This window comes from Heterodontus francisci, chromosome 3 (assembly GCF_036365525.1).
Source record: "Heterodontus francisci isolate sHetFra1 chromosome 3, sHetFra1.hap1, whole genome shotgun sequence".
Lineage (NCBI taxonomy): Eukaryota > Metazoa > Chordata > Chondrichthyes > Heterodontiformes > Heterodontidae > Heterodontus > Heterodontus francisci.
The window spans coordinates 98,949,739-98,967,446 of NC_090373.1; the positions used below are offsets into that span (position 1 = coordinate 98,949,739).

A 17,708-nucleotide genomic window follows, 5' to 3' on the forward strand; every position below is an offset into this window, starting at 1 on the left:
CCCTGAAAGATTATTGAGAGAGTATAATTAGGCTGCAATTTGATGCCAAATTCAGTGTAAAATAAAAATCCGTAAATGTTTTAAATATTACGTTGATGTTGTCTTCTGCCACATGTCATGCTGGAAGATGTTACTTTATGAATCATTGTCAGTGAAATTACATGCAATCACTGAGCTAGATTTTTTTTAAAAGACCTCCTATCAGTTCTCCTCCCACCCTCCCCCTCCCCCCAGCACCACCACCATCTGCACCAGAAAATCAAGTACATAAGTGCGCACGTAGACTACACAAAAGAATGGCAGAGAAAACTACTTTAAGAAAAAGCATTTGAACTATGAGCAATTCCAATATTCATGGGTGGCCTGCAAGTAACAGTTAGACTAAATCAATGCCTTCAACATAAATCATCTAAGCCTGGGTTAAAAATACCTTAAGTATGTTGATATTTACCATAAATAAAGGTTTAATTGCATTTGTCAAATTCTGAAACTGGAAAGGAAGGTTCAGAACTTTAAATTCTTTTTATTGAGGTGAAGTAAGGTAATAGGAAACAGAATAGGGCGGTGCAGTGGTTAGCACCGCAACCTTACAGCTCCAGTGACCCGGGTTCAATTCTGGGTGCTGCCTGTGTGGAGTTTGCAAGTTCTCCCTGTGTCTGCATGGGTTTCCTCCGGGTGCTCCAGTTTCCTCCCACATGCCAAAGACTTGCTGGTTGATAGGTAAATTGGCCACTATAAATTGTCACTAGTATAGGTAGGTGGTAGGGAAATATAGGGACAGGTGGGGATGTGGTAGGAATATGGAATTAGTGTAGGATTAGTATAAATGGGTGGTTGATGGTCGGCACAGACTTGGTGGGCCGAAGGGCCTGTTTCAGTGCTGTATCACTAAACTAAACTAGAATGGTTCCCTAAATCGTTTCTGAATACTCTTCCCATTACTAGCTTGCGACTTGGTCCTCAGGGGTGATGGAACATCAAACATGTTTCAAAAATTCATTAACAATGGCTAGCAGATCAGTGTATTCATTCAGTAATCTTGACATACCTGGATACATACAGACATAAATTACGTGGTACTAATGCTGTCCCAATTAATGTGAAAAATTTAGAGCAAAAAGTCTTAATTTTTACCTACTACTAGAGTATATTGCTTTGACAGTAAAGCTGATTTGTTTAAATTATTTTCATATAATGTTCTAAGTTTGATTCAAGTATTGGATGTGTCTTGTCATTCCATAATTCATTGTACATGTTGAGTTCTTCCAGTTTTGTTGTATCATGTGGTTAAATCTTTCCCTTATTTCAGGCTCCCACCTACCTATAGTATCGGAGATTCATCAGAAACATAAATAGCAAGTAATCTAAAATGAATTACTTGTTGGTATTCAGAGTATCCTGCAGACGCAATATGTACATTAAGACCTAGTGATTCTATGCAAGATAAAATCTTCATTGCTTATGACAAAATGTGCCAAAATTGTTGTAAGTGATGCTTTGTTTCCCCTCAAAGTGCACATAGCTTGTGGGCCTGGTGGATATCCAGTTGCTGTTGTTGAAGCCACAGCACAAATGTTCTAATGCTATTTGCTAAAGTGGTCATTTTCTCTAAGTTGGTTCTTTTCAAGATAATTTAAGCTCTCAAACCTGCCCAACTACAAGGCACAAGTTGCAAGTTTAGTAAAAAGAAAGAATATTCAGAAATGAGCTGTGCAGTATTTCTCCTCAGTATTGCACACTTTGCTTTTTACTCCTGGTTTTCTGACACTGAAACTAAAAGTGATCTTTTGATGGAATGCATATCCTCCTTCCTGTGTGCCTTTTTAATCATTTCCATGCTGATGCTTTCTGTAGGAGGATATTAAGCTATTTTTCCAGCATCCTCTATCAGTCCCCCTGATGGGTGAAATGCTGACTTTATTCTCAAAAAAAGGTATGTGGAGGTGGGGGTAGTTCTGCAACCTGCCAAGCCATACTATAATATTCCACATTTAACCAGTGAGGAAATATACCACCATTTAGACTGCAGAGAAGACCTATCGCTTGCTTTTGGATCTTGGGTGTTGTCCCTTTGAAGAGTATATTTTATTCCTCCCCACAGAAAAGCATTCTAATTTGTATGCAGGGTAGTCTAATGTTTTCTAGGATTCCATAAAACCAGTAGTGGGCCTGTTTGCCCTGTTGTGTTTTCTGCTCATATGCCAATGATTCTGCACCTCCCCTCACTCATCACATCTTTACAAGTGAGCTGATGAGAAATTACAGAATAAATCTGACTAAAGTTAATGTATTCATGGTGATTCCTTAATCCTGTTCTCTGATGGAAGTTATTTAGTCTCCTGCATTCAAGTGTGAAATTAAGCAGGCCAGTTTTCATGATGAAAACTAGAACTGTGTGAGACAACTGAAGCCAGATTAAGTTGCTGCATTCCATGCTGTTTGTTTTTTTGTTGATCCAACTTATTGGTTAAGGGAGCGAAATAGCATTTCAGATGAAACTTCAAACCATTTATTTTTGTTGATCCATCAATCTGGCTGTAGTTGACTGAATGAAGTCCAATCACTAGTCAAACTTTCCAAAGCTTTCCTTAAAATGCGTTCTAAATCTAAGTTTGTTTGCTTGTCTGTGTATTAAATTAAAATGATTGTGTTCTCCCCTATTTTTATGGAATCTGATTGATCTTTGCTACCTAATAGATTAATCAGATCACAAAAAAGCCACAGAGAGACTAATCAGATTAGTAAGGTCAAGCATCAAAAGCTTGCATTGTTGAACAGGGCAGAGAGAGGAAGGAAATCCCTGTTGGGAGTAAGAGACAAAGATGTTGGAAATATATTTATATTTTTGACACTTTGTCTCTCTTCTGACCACCGTGTCTATCAGTCAGTGAGGAACCACATTTACAGCGACGTGAGGACGCTAGTTGGGTGTATATGTTTTATGTGTCATTGGTATTATGGGTCTAGACTGAGGGTCATTCATCCCGAACAGAAAACTGTGTGTGAGACACTGAGGCTTTGGATTGGGCAATGTAAACAGGACATAGTGTGACCCACAGTGGTCACAGGATCAAGGAGGAAGAAGGAACTTCAACTCTGAGAACTAAACCATGTGCTATTGATCCACAAACAACCAGATCAGGTGATCTGTCAGTCTCGGTGCTGAATATGCAGTGATTTAAAGCTGTTCTGCTATGCTGCAAGCTGCATACCATTATGTTCTTTACTGTACTCCTGTTGAGTAGTGCATCTCCTAGCCTTAGGTCATTATCCTAGCCTTGTACCTCACAGCCTCCCATTCCCATTGAGGGCATTTCACAGTTTCTTTCTCATTATTGCTGTCAGGCACAAAAATACCAGTCAGTCAATACTGATCCATCATGACAATAGGAAGATCATCCACATCCAGAGGGTATAGATACACCCAAGCCAGGCCTTTCAACCCAGACTCTAGTCCCTAATTTCTCCCTTACTCAAATGTTTCAGTAGCTTTTGCACAGCTCCTTGTCCATTCCTCATGCCCATCTCCAACTAGTACATATTGGTTGTCATCTTACTATGTGCACCAGTCTTTCAAAAAATGTAACAGATGTAAATTTGTTAAATCCATAAAGGAACATGAGAGGCATACAGAGGAGAGACGAGATGGTAAAGGATACAGAAGGAAGGAGATAGAAATGGAGACAAAAACAAGAAATGCTGGATTCACTCAGCAGGTCTGGCAGCATCTGTGGAAAGAGAAGCAGAGTTAACGTTTCGGGTCAGTGACCCGATAGAAATGGAGAGTTGGTGACCAACTAAGTCATAGACGTAGATGAAAATTGTAGAGACAGATTGGAAGATAAAATGAAAGAGAGGGTGATGAAAAGAGTTTGAGTGGGGCGAAGCAACAACTCAGTTACAGAAAGAATCTCTCTTTATGTCTGTGAATGATTCTATGAGAAATTAGTGATTATTTGCAAAAGATAAATATTTTTGGCATAGGGCGGCACAGTGGCGCAGTGGTTAGCACCGCAGCCTCACAGCTCCAGGGACCCGGGTTCGATTCCGGGTACTGCCTGTGTGGAGTTTGCAAGTTCTCCCTGTGTCTGCGTGGGTTTTCTCCGGGTGCTCCGGTTTCCTCCCACAAGCCAAACAGACTTGCAGGTTGATAGGTAAATTGGCCATTATAAATTGTCACTAGTATAGGTAGGTGGTAGGGAAATATAGGGACAGGTGGGGATGTTTGGTAGGAATATGGGATTAGTGTAGGATTAGTATATATGGGTGGTTGATGTTCGGCACAGACTTGGTGGGCCGAAGGGCCTGTTTCAGTGCTGTATCTCTAATCTAATCATCTAATCATAACTGCAGCATTAAAATATGGAGACCAATCCTTTATTAATTTTACCAATAGGGATACAATCTTTGTAAAGTGGTTATTTTCATCCTCATTCAGAGTGAATTCTGTACAGTTGAAGTTACCACGGGTGAGCAATCACTCAGGCGACATGAGATTTTAGTAAGGCTGGGTGGAGGGGATGGATGGTAGGTAGTAAAATGTTCAAAAATAGGGAAAATACAAGTGAAGTATGAGGATATTCTGAGATGAGTAAAATACCATCTCAATACTAGTTTGAGGGAGGGTATGGTGGAACATGTAGTGTGGGGGGAGGAGATATTTGTTGAGTGGGCAAGAGTCTCCATTAATGAGGCAGATTGTAGTCAACCCCAGGATATCAATGCACTTGTCCTGGATGAGGTGGATAGGAAGAGATTTTTTCAATAGTACAGAATGATTGTAGATAGGGTGGGCAACTGCTGACTTGTTTGAATGATGTAGTTGACATAGGAGGACTTAATAGTGGGATCAAAAGAGAAGTGGGGCAGAAGAGTGGGTACGAGGAGGTTATAGAAATTAACCTGCGAGGAGTGGATGAAGTAAAAATTGGGGAAAATGATTTAAGTACTTCAGCTGGCTACGTGGGAAAAAGCCAACAACCTGTTCCACAATGGGCATGGTGGATGATGCCCAATTTAAAACCAATGGACACTGTGAGCCTGTCTGAGAAACTAGACCTCAGGATGGTGATAGAATGGTCAAGTCGGGAATTAGGTGCAGTTTGGACAGGAGCTCGATACAGGCATGGTGCAGTGCATCAGAATTATGAGGGTTGATACCATAATGAAGAGGAATTGACAAAGATGTTAATGGGTATAGGAGTTTGCGTTTAAAGCAGCAGCCAGTATGCATATTAGTATGATGCAATAGTAAGTTACATCATTAACAGTTCAGGTGCATGAGGATACTATATTCTAAGGTTACCATCTAAATGTGTCTAGCAAAATAACTCTGAACTTTAGTATGCAGAATTAGCCTAAATATCTGGAATTGTGTCATATGAGCTTCAGGAGAAAGTCAATTAATGTGAAGTAATTGAAATCTGTTGGATAGTGAGGGTTTATAAAAATGGGCATGCATGCACAGAAGGACTGATGCACCTTGCGAGTAATCATTCTGCCCAGTTTTAGCAAGTTTTTGGCTACAGAGCTATCAGTCAAAACAGAATATACCCCAGAAACCTGTCATTCACCATCTCCACCAACCAGAGATACTGACTGGGAAACATGACCCTTTGTTGAGTCAGAATGCATAACTGATAATGGGTAGGATTTTTAAAAAGTTTTTTGTAAAGCATTTTAAGCTGCAGTAATATAGTTTTGTAAAGAGCCCAGACCTATTGGAGATTAAATAAGCCAAAAATGAGATTTATAAACCAATTGTCAATCTATATTGATTTATGTTTGAAAAAAAGCAACTCATGATTTTTATACTAAATCTCTTGATTTTTAAGAATTTCTCCCTTTATTTGAGACCGTGGGGTTAGCATGCCTAAATTACCATTGTCTGAAGCACATAATGTTAGCATTGATGTGGAACTTCAGACCTTTTCACAAAGCTGATAATCAAAGATATTTAAATTTATGTATAGTTTTGTGTAAAATTTGAATATAAACATTAATAAAAAAGCAAAATACTGTGGATGCTGGGAATCTGAAACAAAAGCAGATAATGCTGGAAACAGCAAGCCAAAACAGCATCTGTGGAGAGAAGAACAGAGTTAACATTTCAGGTCTATGATAAAAGGTCACAGACCTGAAACATTAACACTGTTTTTCTCTCCACAGACGTTGCCTGACCTGCTGAGTATTTCCAGCATTTTCTGTTTTGTTGAATAAAGGCATGTTAATGTCATGGAAAGATGCAATTTGGTTTATTTGTTTGCTTAATCTGTTTACAACAGAAACCTTTAGTTTGATTCCAAAGAAGAGTGAGAAGGTAGAAATTAGAACATATTGTGAAAATTAATAAACTGTTTGTCTTCCTCAGATTTCTCACAGAAGTGCTGAAACCATTGGTGAAGACTGAATTCCAGTTGTTGTACATTTATCATCTCGTTGGTCCTTTCCTGCAACGGTTCCAGCAAGAAAGGACGCGATGTATGCTTGAGGTCAGTGCTTTGTTTACAAAAATGTAATTTTAGTATGAATTTCAAATGTTAACTCACAGTTTGTGGCAACAAGCCACTAAGAGCATAATTATGGAAAATGAGTTTGTCATTTCTCAGTTTGAACTCTTACAGAATTAAATGTCATTCAGTATTAGCGTTGGAAATGGGAAATGCCGCATATAATAATTCCTTCTAACTCCTCACACCAGGAAACATTTGCTTTGCCAGACATTTAAATCAATTTTTAGCAGAACCTTAAATCCATTAACTGTCAACTTTCTCATTTCTTAATTTTTGTTTGTGTTGATTAGCAATAGTGAAGAATTTTATGTTGTAGTCGTCACTGGGAATAGGATTCAGATAGCCAAACTCTTTTTGCTTACCTGCCCTTTTACCTCCTCTTTCTTCACTATCCAAGGCCCCAAACACTCCTTTCAGGTGAAGCAGTGATTTACTTCTACTACTTTCAATTTAGTATACTGTATTCGCTGCTCACAATGCGGTCTCCTCTACATCGGGGAGACCAAGCGCAGATTGGGTGACCCCTTTGCTGAACACCTCCACTCAGTCTGAAAACATGACACCAAGCTTCCAGTTGCTTGCCATTTCAACACTTCACCACCCCCCCCCCCCCCCCCCCCCCCGCCCCGCTCTCATGCCAATATTTCTGTCTTTGGCCTGTTCCAGTGAAAATCAACGCAAGCTTGAGGAGCAGCACCGGATCTTTTGATTAGGCACTCTACAGCCTTGCCGACTGAACATTGAGTTCAATAACATCGGAGCATGACTGTCCTTTTTAAAATATTTTATTTTTTAACTATGTGCCTGTTTTTCGTGTAGTCAGAGCTGCTCATTATTCCGCTATTAATATTCTCTCTGGACTCATGCTTTGTCTTCGATCATAAGCATTAACACATACTTTGCCTTTGTCCCAGGGCATCTTTGTTACTTAATCTCGCCTGCCCTATCAAACACCTTTCCCTTTGTTCTCTCCCCCACCCCCATCCCCTTCATTTGCTTAAAACCTAATTCTTTTCTAACCGTTGCCAATTCTGATGAAAGGTCACTGACCTGAAATGTTAACTTTGCTTCTCTCTCCACAGATGCTGCCAGACCTGCTGAGTATTTCCAGCATTTTTTGTTTTTGTTTCAGATTTCCAGCATCTGGAGTATTTTGCTTTTATCTTTTTCGTTAATGCCTGCCAATTGCAGATTCCTAGTTCTGGGTATTGTCAACCATACACATCCACTGACACCTTCTACCCTGTGAACTGTCTTGTCTGAGATCTGGTTTTCTCCCTACTCTTGTCTCTCCCCTCCTCCCGCCATGCACGTTTAAATGATTTTTGATTGCTGCCTCAATGTTCTTCCTATGTCTCTCTGATCTTATTTGATTTAGGTGCAGCTGGTCTTTCCTGTACCAATTTTTTTGTGTTCTGAAGGTGTGTTCCAAGTTATTTTATGAAGGCAGTATTGATCTCATGTTATGTTGCCAGCCGTCTTTGAGTTAGGAGGCAATCCTTGTGTATGTGACTTCCAAGGCTCCTCCATTTTTTTTATATTCCTATGTCATTAAACCCTACATATAGTGCATCCATTCTTCTCCTTTCTGTGTCCCTTCTAACCTTTCTTCAATATGTATTGCTCTAGCCGTAGGTACATAACTTACCATCCAGTATGTATTGGCTTAAACAAAGAATTCCCTGTGGCTAAAATCTCTCCATGACTTGCAAACTATCTCAGTCCAATCTATCATTTCTTTTTCTGTCTTCTCTTCTGAAACCTTGTTTTCTTCTGTAGTGTTGGACAGTGTGCTTTTTTTTTTCATTAATGTGATCTCTTGGATTTAAAAAAAAGCCTGTGAAGCTACCCTTCTTACTATTTCTCCCAAACATAATTCATCCACTGTTGCAAAAGCAAAGTACTGCGGCTGTTAGAAATCTGAAATCAAAACAGGCAAATGCTGGAAATACTCAGCCGGTCTGGCAGCAACTGTGGAGAGAGAAACAGAGTTAATGTTTCAGGTCGGTGACCTTTCGTCGGAACTCCGAACTCAGTTCTGATGAAAAGGTCGACCTGAAACATTAACTCTGCTCTTCCCGTAGATGCTGCCTGACTTACTGAATATTTCCAGCATTTTCTGTTTTTACTTCTTAATTCATCCACTATCTCCATTTCCTTATCTTCATGTCAGCTCTGTCTGAGTATGCTGGACCCCAGCTTTGATCCCTGATGGTTCATTCTCAGGATTTGGTGTTTGCCAGACCTGTTCCCAGAATTATGATGATCAAATCCCAATAGTATCTTCACAGGTGCCTTTTTAATGTTTCTTCCAATTTCCTCCTTCAGGTTTAACAGGGTAGTGTGCTCTCTTCGTGAAATTCATTCATTCTTTTGTTCATTTTGAAATTCGGTGATCCCCTTTAAATTCTAATTATCATTGGTGCTCCCTCTTTTGATTTAACTTTCCTCTACTGTTTCCTTTAGACCTTGTATTGTCTAAGTTTGCTTTTACCCATGCAAAAGTACAATTAAAACCTCAGGGAGTACAATCTCTTGAAGTTCTGCCTTTCCAGTTTAATCTTACTGGTTGTGCTAAATTTCTGCTTTGTTTTAGTAGCAGTATTGCTGGGATCCTCCTCAAGTGCAGTTGTCACATGCACCCTATTTGCTGTTTTATAGTCCATTTTTTATAGTCCATTTCCCATAGTCTTCCACATGAAGGGTTAAGGCCAAAGGAATTTTTCAGGTCAAACAGAGTTAGAGGACTATGAGGTAACTGAACCAAGACTGAGGAAGAGATTAAGGAGGAGGGAGGTCTATGATTGTGTCTGGGGGAAGGCAGAGAAGAGAGATGAAAGTGGTTGAAGACAGGTAGGGAGAGGTGGGGTGCAGAAAATGAAATAGGGAGAACATAGCAAGGGGGACTGAAGATTGGCTGAAGGTAAGAGAAAGGGAGTGGAAGGCCAGAGGCAAGGATGGAGCAACAAAGTAGAAATGGAAAGAGGAGGGAGGGAGAAAGAGAGATGATGAGAGGAGGTGAGGTGAGAAAGAGGTGGAAGAGTAGAGGGAAGGAGCAAAGTGGAGCTCATTTTCCTTTAACTGGAGGCTGGGGTTGGGGTATGAGGGTGGTGGAGGGGGGTGAAGTTCTAGCATGTTTTCCATAATTTCATTTTGCCTCAGCAAAGGGAATGCAATTAGCATTTTCTGCCTCTGTGCGGGGGGGTGTCTTGCCCATTGTCTGCTTCAATTGGAAGGGTGTTTAGTTCCTGTTTTCTGCCTCAGCGGTGATATAAGTTTAGATAATCTTTTCCTCTCCGAGTGGAGTGGTGGCCATTTTAATCCTCATTGGGAGATTGCAGGCTAATGCAGTAGGTTCACCTGCTTTTTGTCTGTGCAAAGTGGCATAATTCATATGTTTTTCGCAGTCTGTCGGCATTTGGAGGACTGAGTAAAGCTTATTGCTACTTTTCCAAAATAGCTGTTCATTTGAGGGGGGTTCTTTAATGCACAGTTATTTGTATTTACCATTTTCCAATTAGTTCTTGGTTATCAATCCTAATAATAGCTTCTGTAAGGACACTCCATGTTGCATCCAACCAAGGTTGGCTTTCAGTTCCTTTCATGAGTTTTTAATTACTTCTATTAATTTACTTAATTTTTCTAACATCTGTTTTCTCTAATCATTTTTTCTCCTGCGTGGTAGCAAAGGTGTGTGTCTTTTTTTTCCCTTTTGGGTAGTCATGTCACAGAATCACAGAATATTACAGTGCAGAAGAGGCCCTTTGGCCCATCAAGTCTGCACCGATGCATTAAAGACACCTGACCTGCCTATCTAATCTCATTTGCCAGCACTTGGCCGATAGCCTTGAATGTCATGTAATGTTATGTCACACAACTATGCTCAGTGCTACCTACCATGCAATACTGTTGGAATTTTGATACTACCCTGCATATTTTTTTTTACATATAATAGCTTCATAGTTTTCAATGACATCACAAATCCTTAAATGTACTTCTGCTAGTATCAAGTTCTTTGGCTTCTGAATTTCCCAATGTTTATAATGCTTTTAAAACTTTGTTAGAGCCCTCGTGAGCAATTGCCAAGCTGATGAACTGGAAGGCAACTTCCTTCTGAAAGGGATGGTCTTACTCTCAGTTTTCTTTTCAGCTAATCACTTTCTAATGACAGTTTGATCAAATTGGAATTTTTTGACAATGTATTCTGCTAGGTCTCCCTTTAAATATAGTTCTATTCAGTGTTTTGTTACAAACTGCTCTAGTCATCCCCTTATGAACTTTTACACCAGTGCAGCTCAAAGAAACAAGGATAAATTGAGTGCTCATTGTAGTTTGCAACCAATGAAATTTGTTCCCTTGCTATACTTGTGATATCAGATTAGGCTTTGGCAAAGGCTTTCATCAAAATGTTAACTTGCTTTCTCTTTACAAATCTGAGCAGGCCTGTTGAATGTTTCCAGTGTTTAGTTTTTTATTTTAATGAGACCAGATTGTTGCATTGAATAATTAAAGTGCATAATGAGTAATTCCTGGATTTATTGGAGCTGATAAATTAAATGTAATTAATGTTAATATTTATCTCCTGCAGATTGGCATAGCATTTTATGAGATGTTACAGAATGTAGACCAAAACAGCAAACACTTGAGCTATATGGACCCTATTTGTGATTTTCTATACCATGTGAAGTACATGTTTACAGGAGACAGTGTGAAGGATCAAGTAAGTAGATTATAAAGACCTCAAAGGGTGAGGATATTTGTGTCTAAAAATGATAAATCTTATTAGACAGTCATTCTGTTTATTTTCCATAACAGTGTCCCACAGAAGCAAAATTGGCTGACTATAGGTTTTATAATTCCAGTCATGTACATTCGAGAATATGATCTTAAAATTTTGATAGTTAACAAATGTTTCCTGACAAAAAGAATGTTGAGTCTCATTCTTTTAAGTTCTGGATAGTTTGATACAGCGATCTGAATAGATTTATATACATGTTTATAAAAATATGTTTTTGGCAAAGTTCCAAAAATTAATGTGACATGAAAAAAGTTAACATAATAGTAGAAAACCTTTTACATTCAGAAGAAACCAAATTAAATTACTGAGTAGCTGGAATAACAATAAAGAACAGATATCCAAATATAACTTTATCATTGAATTTTATAGTACAACAAGAAGCCATTCTTGTTATTGTCATGCCTCTGATTTCACTCCTAACTGGTCTAGTTCTAAGTTTAAGATTTTGTCCCCTTGTTCAAGGAGGTGGAAGTCCTGCCCAAGGTGGGAGCAAAAAATCCCGGCATGGCTCCCCAGGCCCAGCAAAGGCAGGCTTGCCCCCGACTTTTCTGCCATTGGCCCGCCCAATGTAAAATTCTAGTCTACGATCCCAAGTGCGGTGGCTCATTTAAATAGCAGGGGCAAGCCGCCGTGCTTGCACAGGTGCTGATGCCATTTTTAGAGGGCTGTTCTCCCTACCAGCAAATTTAAATATTTAAAGTTAAATGGGATTTTTAAAAAAAACTCTCTTTTACCCCCTCCCACCCACCAATAACAATGAAATTAATTATTTTCCCTTCCCCCCCCCCACCCCAAAACACTTACCTTTACAATCTGACCTCCCCCCACCCCCCCATACATAAACTTTAAACTATAACCCTTCCCACCATTCCCTACACCCATGACGTTAATTTGACCCCATCTCCTCCTCCTCCCAACCCCACCCCCCCAAAACCAGTGTTATGCCACGTTTCCCCAGTGGGACTTCAGGAGGCAACGGGAGAGTAATTAATGCAGGTATTTTAATTTATTTAAGTATTTAAATTGCGGTCCCGTTGCCGAGCCAGGCCGTGCCGGCGTCTAGGTCCGTGGCAGGCCTCACCCGGGGCCATGTTCAGGCCCACGCCCCCCCTCCCCCCAATCACGAATGCTGATGTCGGGAGCTCTATCGAATCCAGCCCTTCATTTCCAGAAGACCTTGCAGTGGTCACTCCTGAACATATGCATCTGCGACTGGTAGATTGATGAGGATGAGGTCAAGTAGATTTTTCTCTCACCACATACGCCGGCTTTCAAGACTCAGCCAGTTCAATCAGTCATGGTGCTGCTGAGCCATCGTTGGTGATGGACATTGAAGTGCCCCACCCAGAGTATATTCTGTGCTCTTGCTACCTTCAGTGCTTCTTCCAAGAGGTGTTCAACATGGAGAAGCACTGATTTATCAGCTGAGGGAGGGGTAGTAGATAGTTTCTTTGCCCATGTTTGACCTGATGCCATGAGACTTCATGGGTCCAGAGTCAAAACTGAGGACTTCCAGGATCACTCCCTCCTGACTGTATTACCACTGTGTCACCTTCTCTGGTAGATCTGTCCTGTTAGGGATGGCAATAGAGGAGCCTGGGATGTTGGCTGAAAGGTATGGTTCTGTGAATATAACTATCAGGCTGTTGCTTGACTGGTCTGTGGGACAGCTCTTCCAATTTTGGCACACGTCCCCAGATGTTAGTGAGGAGGACTTTGCAGGATTGACCAGATGTGCCCTTTGTCATGTCTGAATCCAGTGCCTAGGTCATTGCCAGGTCGTCCATTTGGTTTTATTCTTATTATAGTTCTTTACAGCAGTTTTGATGCAACTGAGTGGCTTGCTGGGCCATTTCAGAGGGTAGTAAAGAGTCCACCACATTGCTGTGGTCTGGAGTCAAATATAGGCCAGAAGGAGTAAGGATGGCAGATTTCCTTCCCTAAAGGGCATTAGTGAACCAGATGGGTTTGTACAACGATCCAGTAGTTTCGTGGTCACTATTACTGAAACTTTTTATTCCAGATTAATTAATTGAATTTAAATTCCCCAGGTACCATTGTGGGATTTCAACTCTTGTTTCCAGATTATTAGTCCAGGCCTCTGAATTACTATTCCAGTAACATAACCACAATGCTGTTGTAAATCCAATCTGAGGCAGTCAGCCTGGTTTTAGGAATGGGAGATCATGCTTGACTAATTTAATGGACTTCTTTGAGGACATGAAAGACTATGAGGGGGAATGAGTGAATGCTTTTGATCTGGTTCAATAAGGGATTGACATTATCCCACATAATAAAAAAAAAGACGTCTATTTATGTAATGCCTTTCACAATCTCAGGGGAATCCCAAGCACTTTACAGCCAATGAAGTACTTTTGGAAGTGTAGTCAGTGTTATCATGTCGGAAGCACGGCAGCCAATCTGCACACAGCAAGCTCCCACAAACAGCAGTAAACTGACCAGATAATCTGTTTGTCGTGATGTTGATTGAGATAAATATTGCACAGGATACTGGGATAACTCCGTTGCTCCTCTTTGAAATAGTATCATGGGATCTTTTACAGCCACCCGATTGACAGGCGGGGCCTCTGTTTAATGTCTCATTCAAAGACACACTCCCCCTATAGTGCACTGGAGTGTCAGCCTGGATTTTTGAGCTCAAGTCTCTGGAGTGGGACTTTGAACACACCTTCTGATTCAGTGCTGCAGCTGGGACTACATAATAGGCTGCTCCATAAGGTCCAGGACCATGAGATCAATGGGAGTGTGTTAAGTTGGATTGGCAAATGGTTGATATACCACAAATAGTACATAGGCAGGTAGCAGGTTGGTAGCCAGTTACCAGTGGGCTGCCACAAGCTTCAGCGTTGGAGCCACTGTTAATAGTTTATTTAATGATTTAGAGGAAGGAATTGTGTGCAACTTTGTAAACGACACTAAATTGGGAGCAGTGGTAAACGATGGATATCAGTGTGCATAAATTCAATAGATTTTGGTCATCTCAATTTTGGGTGGGAAATGGCAGATGCACTTTAATACAGAGAAGTGTAATGTTATGAAAGTTGTTAGAGAGAAGGATGATGTGGATTATGTGCTCATTTATTGTCTCCAATCATTGGTAGCAGTCCTATATATAGAAGTCAGATAACTAAAGGATTCAGGGAATCTAATACCTCCTCATTCAAGAAAATGTTAACTCATGACAGTGTAGATCTGTCTTATATTGCTGCTGAGTTACACATATCAGACCAATAAGCTGAGTGCTTCACCCTCTCAACAACAATTTACCTGAAAACTTGCATTATTTAATTGTCATAGGACTGAAGGAATTAGTGGTCTTTGTGGTACTACAAGGAAGATTCAGAAGCAATACTGCATTGTCAAAAAGTAGTGATGGGTTATTGGGTAATAAATTGTAAACTGAACAATTAACCAGTTAACACGTTTTAATTTTGAAGCCTAATTGCTTTTATATTGCTTACAGACACCTTATTCTGAGATCTTTGCTCTGTATTTCTAGGTGGAAAAAATAATCTGTACACTGAGACCAGCTTTAAAACTTCGACTGCGCTTTGTGACTCACATAAGCAAAGTGGAACCAGCAGCTCCAGTACAACCAGCAAGCAGTGCCTCTCCAGCCAACCCTTCCAGCCAGGTGTCCACTGGTGTTACCCTACCAGTAACACAATAAGAAAGTTTGTGTAACATTTTATGTAAGGAGCTCTAATGCTGTGATGTTAAAAAGAAAATTGTTGTGTGTTTAAGACTGAATCCTAATTTAAGGCTGCTTTTCAAACTTGTATATATTTTCCATTGAATGATGTAAGTAACGCCAATGAAGAAAGGTTGTTAATTGCCCGCAATGTGCTGCAGTTGCTCTCCTGGTCTTTAATGATGGTCAGAATGGCTGTGTATGCTACTTCAATGAAAATGAACTATTACAGTAACGTGCAATGAATCACCCACGTAGTCCTACTGAGTTGGAACATTATAGTTCACACAATGAATCGATTCTAATATTAAATGCAAAATGTTATAATTTTTTTGTTAGTGATGCCTTTTATTATTTTTCTCTATACCATGCAAATAAATGTTTATTTAAGCTGTAGACAGCTTTTACTGTTTCATTCTGCAAGTTTTATTGCATTTTGTTTATATAATTTGCCCACAAACTCTAATATCTAGTTTGCTTTTGACTAAAATCATATAATAATTCAGAAGAACTCATTGCTTAGATGATGTGTACCTTTTGAAATGCCCCAACATTTTCTTTTAATACTGTTGATGTCTTAATTGTGTGTAAGCTACTTTTCAAAGAATTTGAATCTTCAGTTATCACCCTTCTTGGAAGACGATCCTGTTCTCCATGTCTTTAAACTCTAATTCTTGAAGTTGTGACTGCTGAATTATGACCCAAGTGGTGGTATAAACTGATCTTCAAAAGGCTAGCACATTTGCTGCTTTTAAATACATTTTTGAACAGAATAGCAGATCGAAGATATAGACCACTCAGATTTCTTACCAGTGTATTTTTATTTTTGCTTCACCACCTGTCATTGAGATGATTTGTATTTGTATTGGCTTTCAAATATTTCTAATGTGCTGAGTTCCATCCAGTGTGAGCAAAAGAAGCGTAAACTGTATGAACATTGATTATTACTGTCTACAATATTTACCTTTTTAAAATCTGCATTTATATTCAGATGTACTATTCTGTAAACATTGAAACCTTATCATTTCATCCAGTTAATGTTGATTTTTTTTTTACCGGTAAGACCACTGTAAAAATGAAACACAAAGTAATTTGATATCTTGTTACTAACAGGATTCTATTTAAGTTTTGATATTCAGTAGATATTTTATTAAAATTAGATCGTTGAGGTTTTGCAGATTTGTTGCTTTCCCTGGTTAAATCTTAGCCAATTTGCATTAATTAGTCAACTTGTGGATGTAGTCTCTGGAGAACTCGGGTAAATTCTGCAGATATTTGTTTGAAATCTGAAGCACAGTGAAGATGGAAAGGTCCAAAACTACATTATATGCTTTCTCAATAAAATTATGTACTATATTGTAATAAAATGCATCAGACTGCTTTATTAAAGAAAGGAATAAAGAACTTGTATTTATATAGCAACTTCAATGACCTTGACATCCCAAAGCACTTTACAGTTGATGAAGTACTTTTGAAGGGCTGCCGCTGTTCCGATTTAGGAAATGTGGCAGCCAATTTACACGCTGTAAGCTCCCACAAACAGCATTGCAATAAATAGCTAGATTATCTGTTTCAGTGATATTGGCTGAGGGAAAATTGCTAACCAGGACACTGGGAGAACTTCCCTGCTGTTCTTTGCATTCTTTTACACCCATCTGAGCGGGCAGGCATGGCCTCAGTTTAACAACTCACCTGAAAGAAACAACTTCATGAACAATCAGACCTTAATCCCATGTTTGGATATTTGAAAATAGACCATTCATTCATGAGTGTCTGAAGCACAAGTCTTATATATGCTATTTCCCTGGTCCAAGTGCTGTAGTCACAGACTGAGAATGCATTTGCATGAAAATCATATTTAGCACATTCCTGACATGATCATTAATAAACAGTTGTTTTGATTAAAAGACTTGTTATGCAGCATGTGCTATTTTGTATCTCTACTATTTCTAACCTATAGGGAGTGAGATTTCTGAGGCTACACCACGTGGGCACCCCAAAAGACAATCTATCTTAACCAGATTAATTACAACGAAAATAAAACAAAACAAGCAATAATAATGCTTAATCTAGTATTTTCAATCCTGACAGATTGAGTATACACAGTGGCATTTTTTATTCGTTCATGGGATGTGAGCATCACTGACAAGGCTGTAATTAGGTATTTATCGCCCATCCCTAATTGCCCTTGAGAAGATGGTTATCCACGATGGTGAACCTCTGCAGTCCATATGGTGTAGGTACACTCACAGTGCTGTTAGGGAGGAAGTGCCAGGATTTTGACCCAGTGACAGTAAAGGAACGGTGATGTAGATCCAACTGAGGATGGTGTGTGGCTTGGAGGGGAACTTGCAGGTGGTGGCGTTCCCATCCACCTTCTACCCTTACTCTTCTAACTGGTAGAGATTGTGAGTTTGCAAGGTACTGTCGAAGGAGCCTTGGCGAGTTGCTGCAGTGCACCTTGTAGATGGTATACACTGCTGCCAGTGATGAAGGGAGTGAATGCTTAACATGGTGGATAGAGTGCCAATCATGGGCTGCTGAGGAACTCCAGCAGCGATGTCGTGGGGCTGAGATAATTGGCCTCCAACAGCCCCAACTATCTTCCTCTGTGTTAGCTCTGAATCCAGTCAGTGGAGAGTTTTCCCCCGATTCCTATTGACTTCCAGTTTACTTGGGCGCCTTA

At 39.8% G+C, this 17,708-nt stretch overlaps 1 protein-coding gene across 3 annotated transcripts in view; it reads left to right on the forward strand.

The window, feature by feature from the left end:
• Positions 1–16,398, forward strand: part of med23 (mediator complex subunit 23) — a 130,504-nt gene extending 114,106 nt beyond the window's left edge. For all 3 annotated transcript variants that reach the window (XM_068025046.1, XM_068025047.1, XM_068025050.1), the window contains 3 exons: positions 6,371–6,491; positions 11,101–11,232; positions 14,831–16,398. In XM_068025046.1, the coding sequence (XP_067881147.1) occupies positions 6,371–6,491; positions 11,101–11,232; positions 14,831–15,001 (424 nt within the window). In that variant the 3' untranslated portion in view covers positions 15,002–16,398. The remainder of the gene's footprint in view (positions 1–6,370; positions 6,492–11,100; positions 11,233–14,830) is intronic.
• The last annotated feature ends 1,310 nt before the right edge of the window (positions 16,399–17,708 follow it).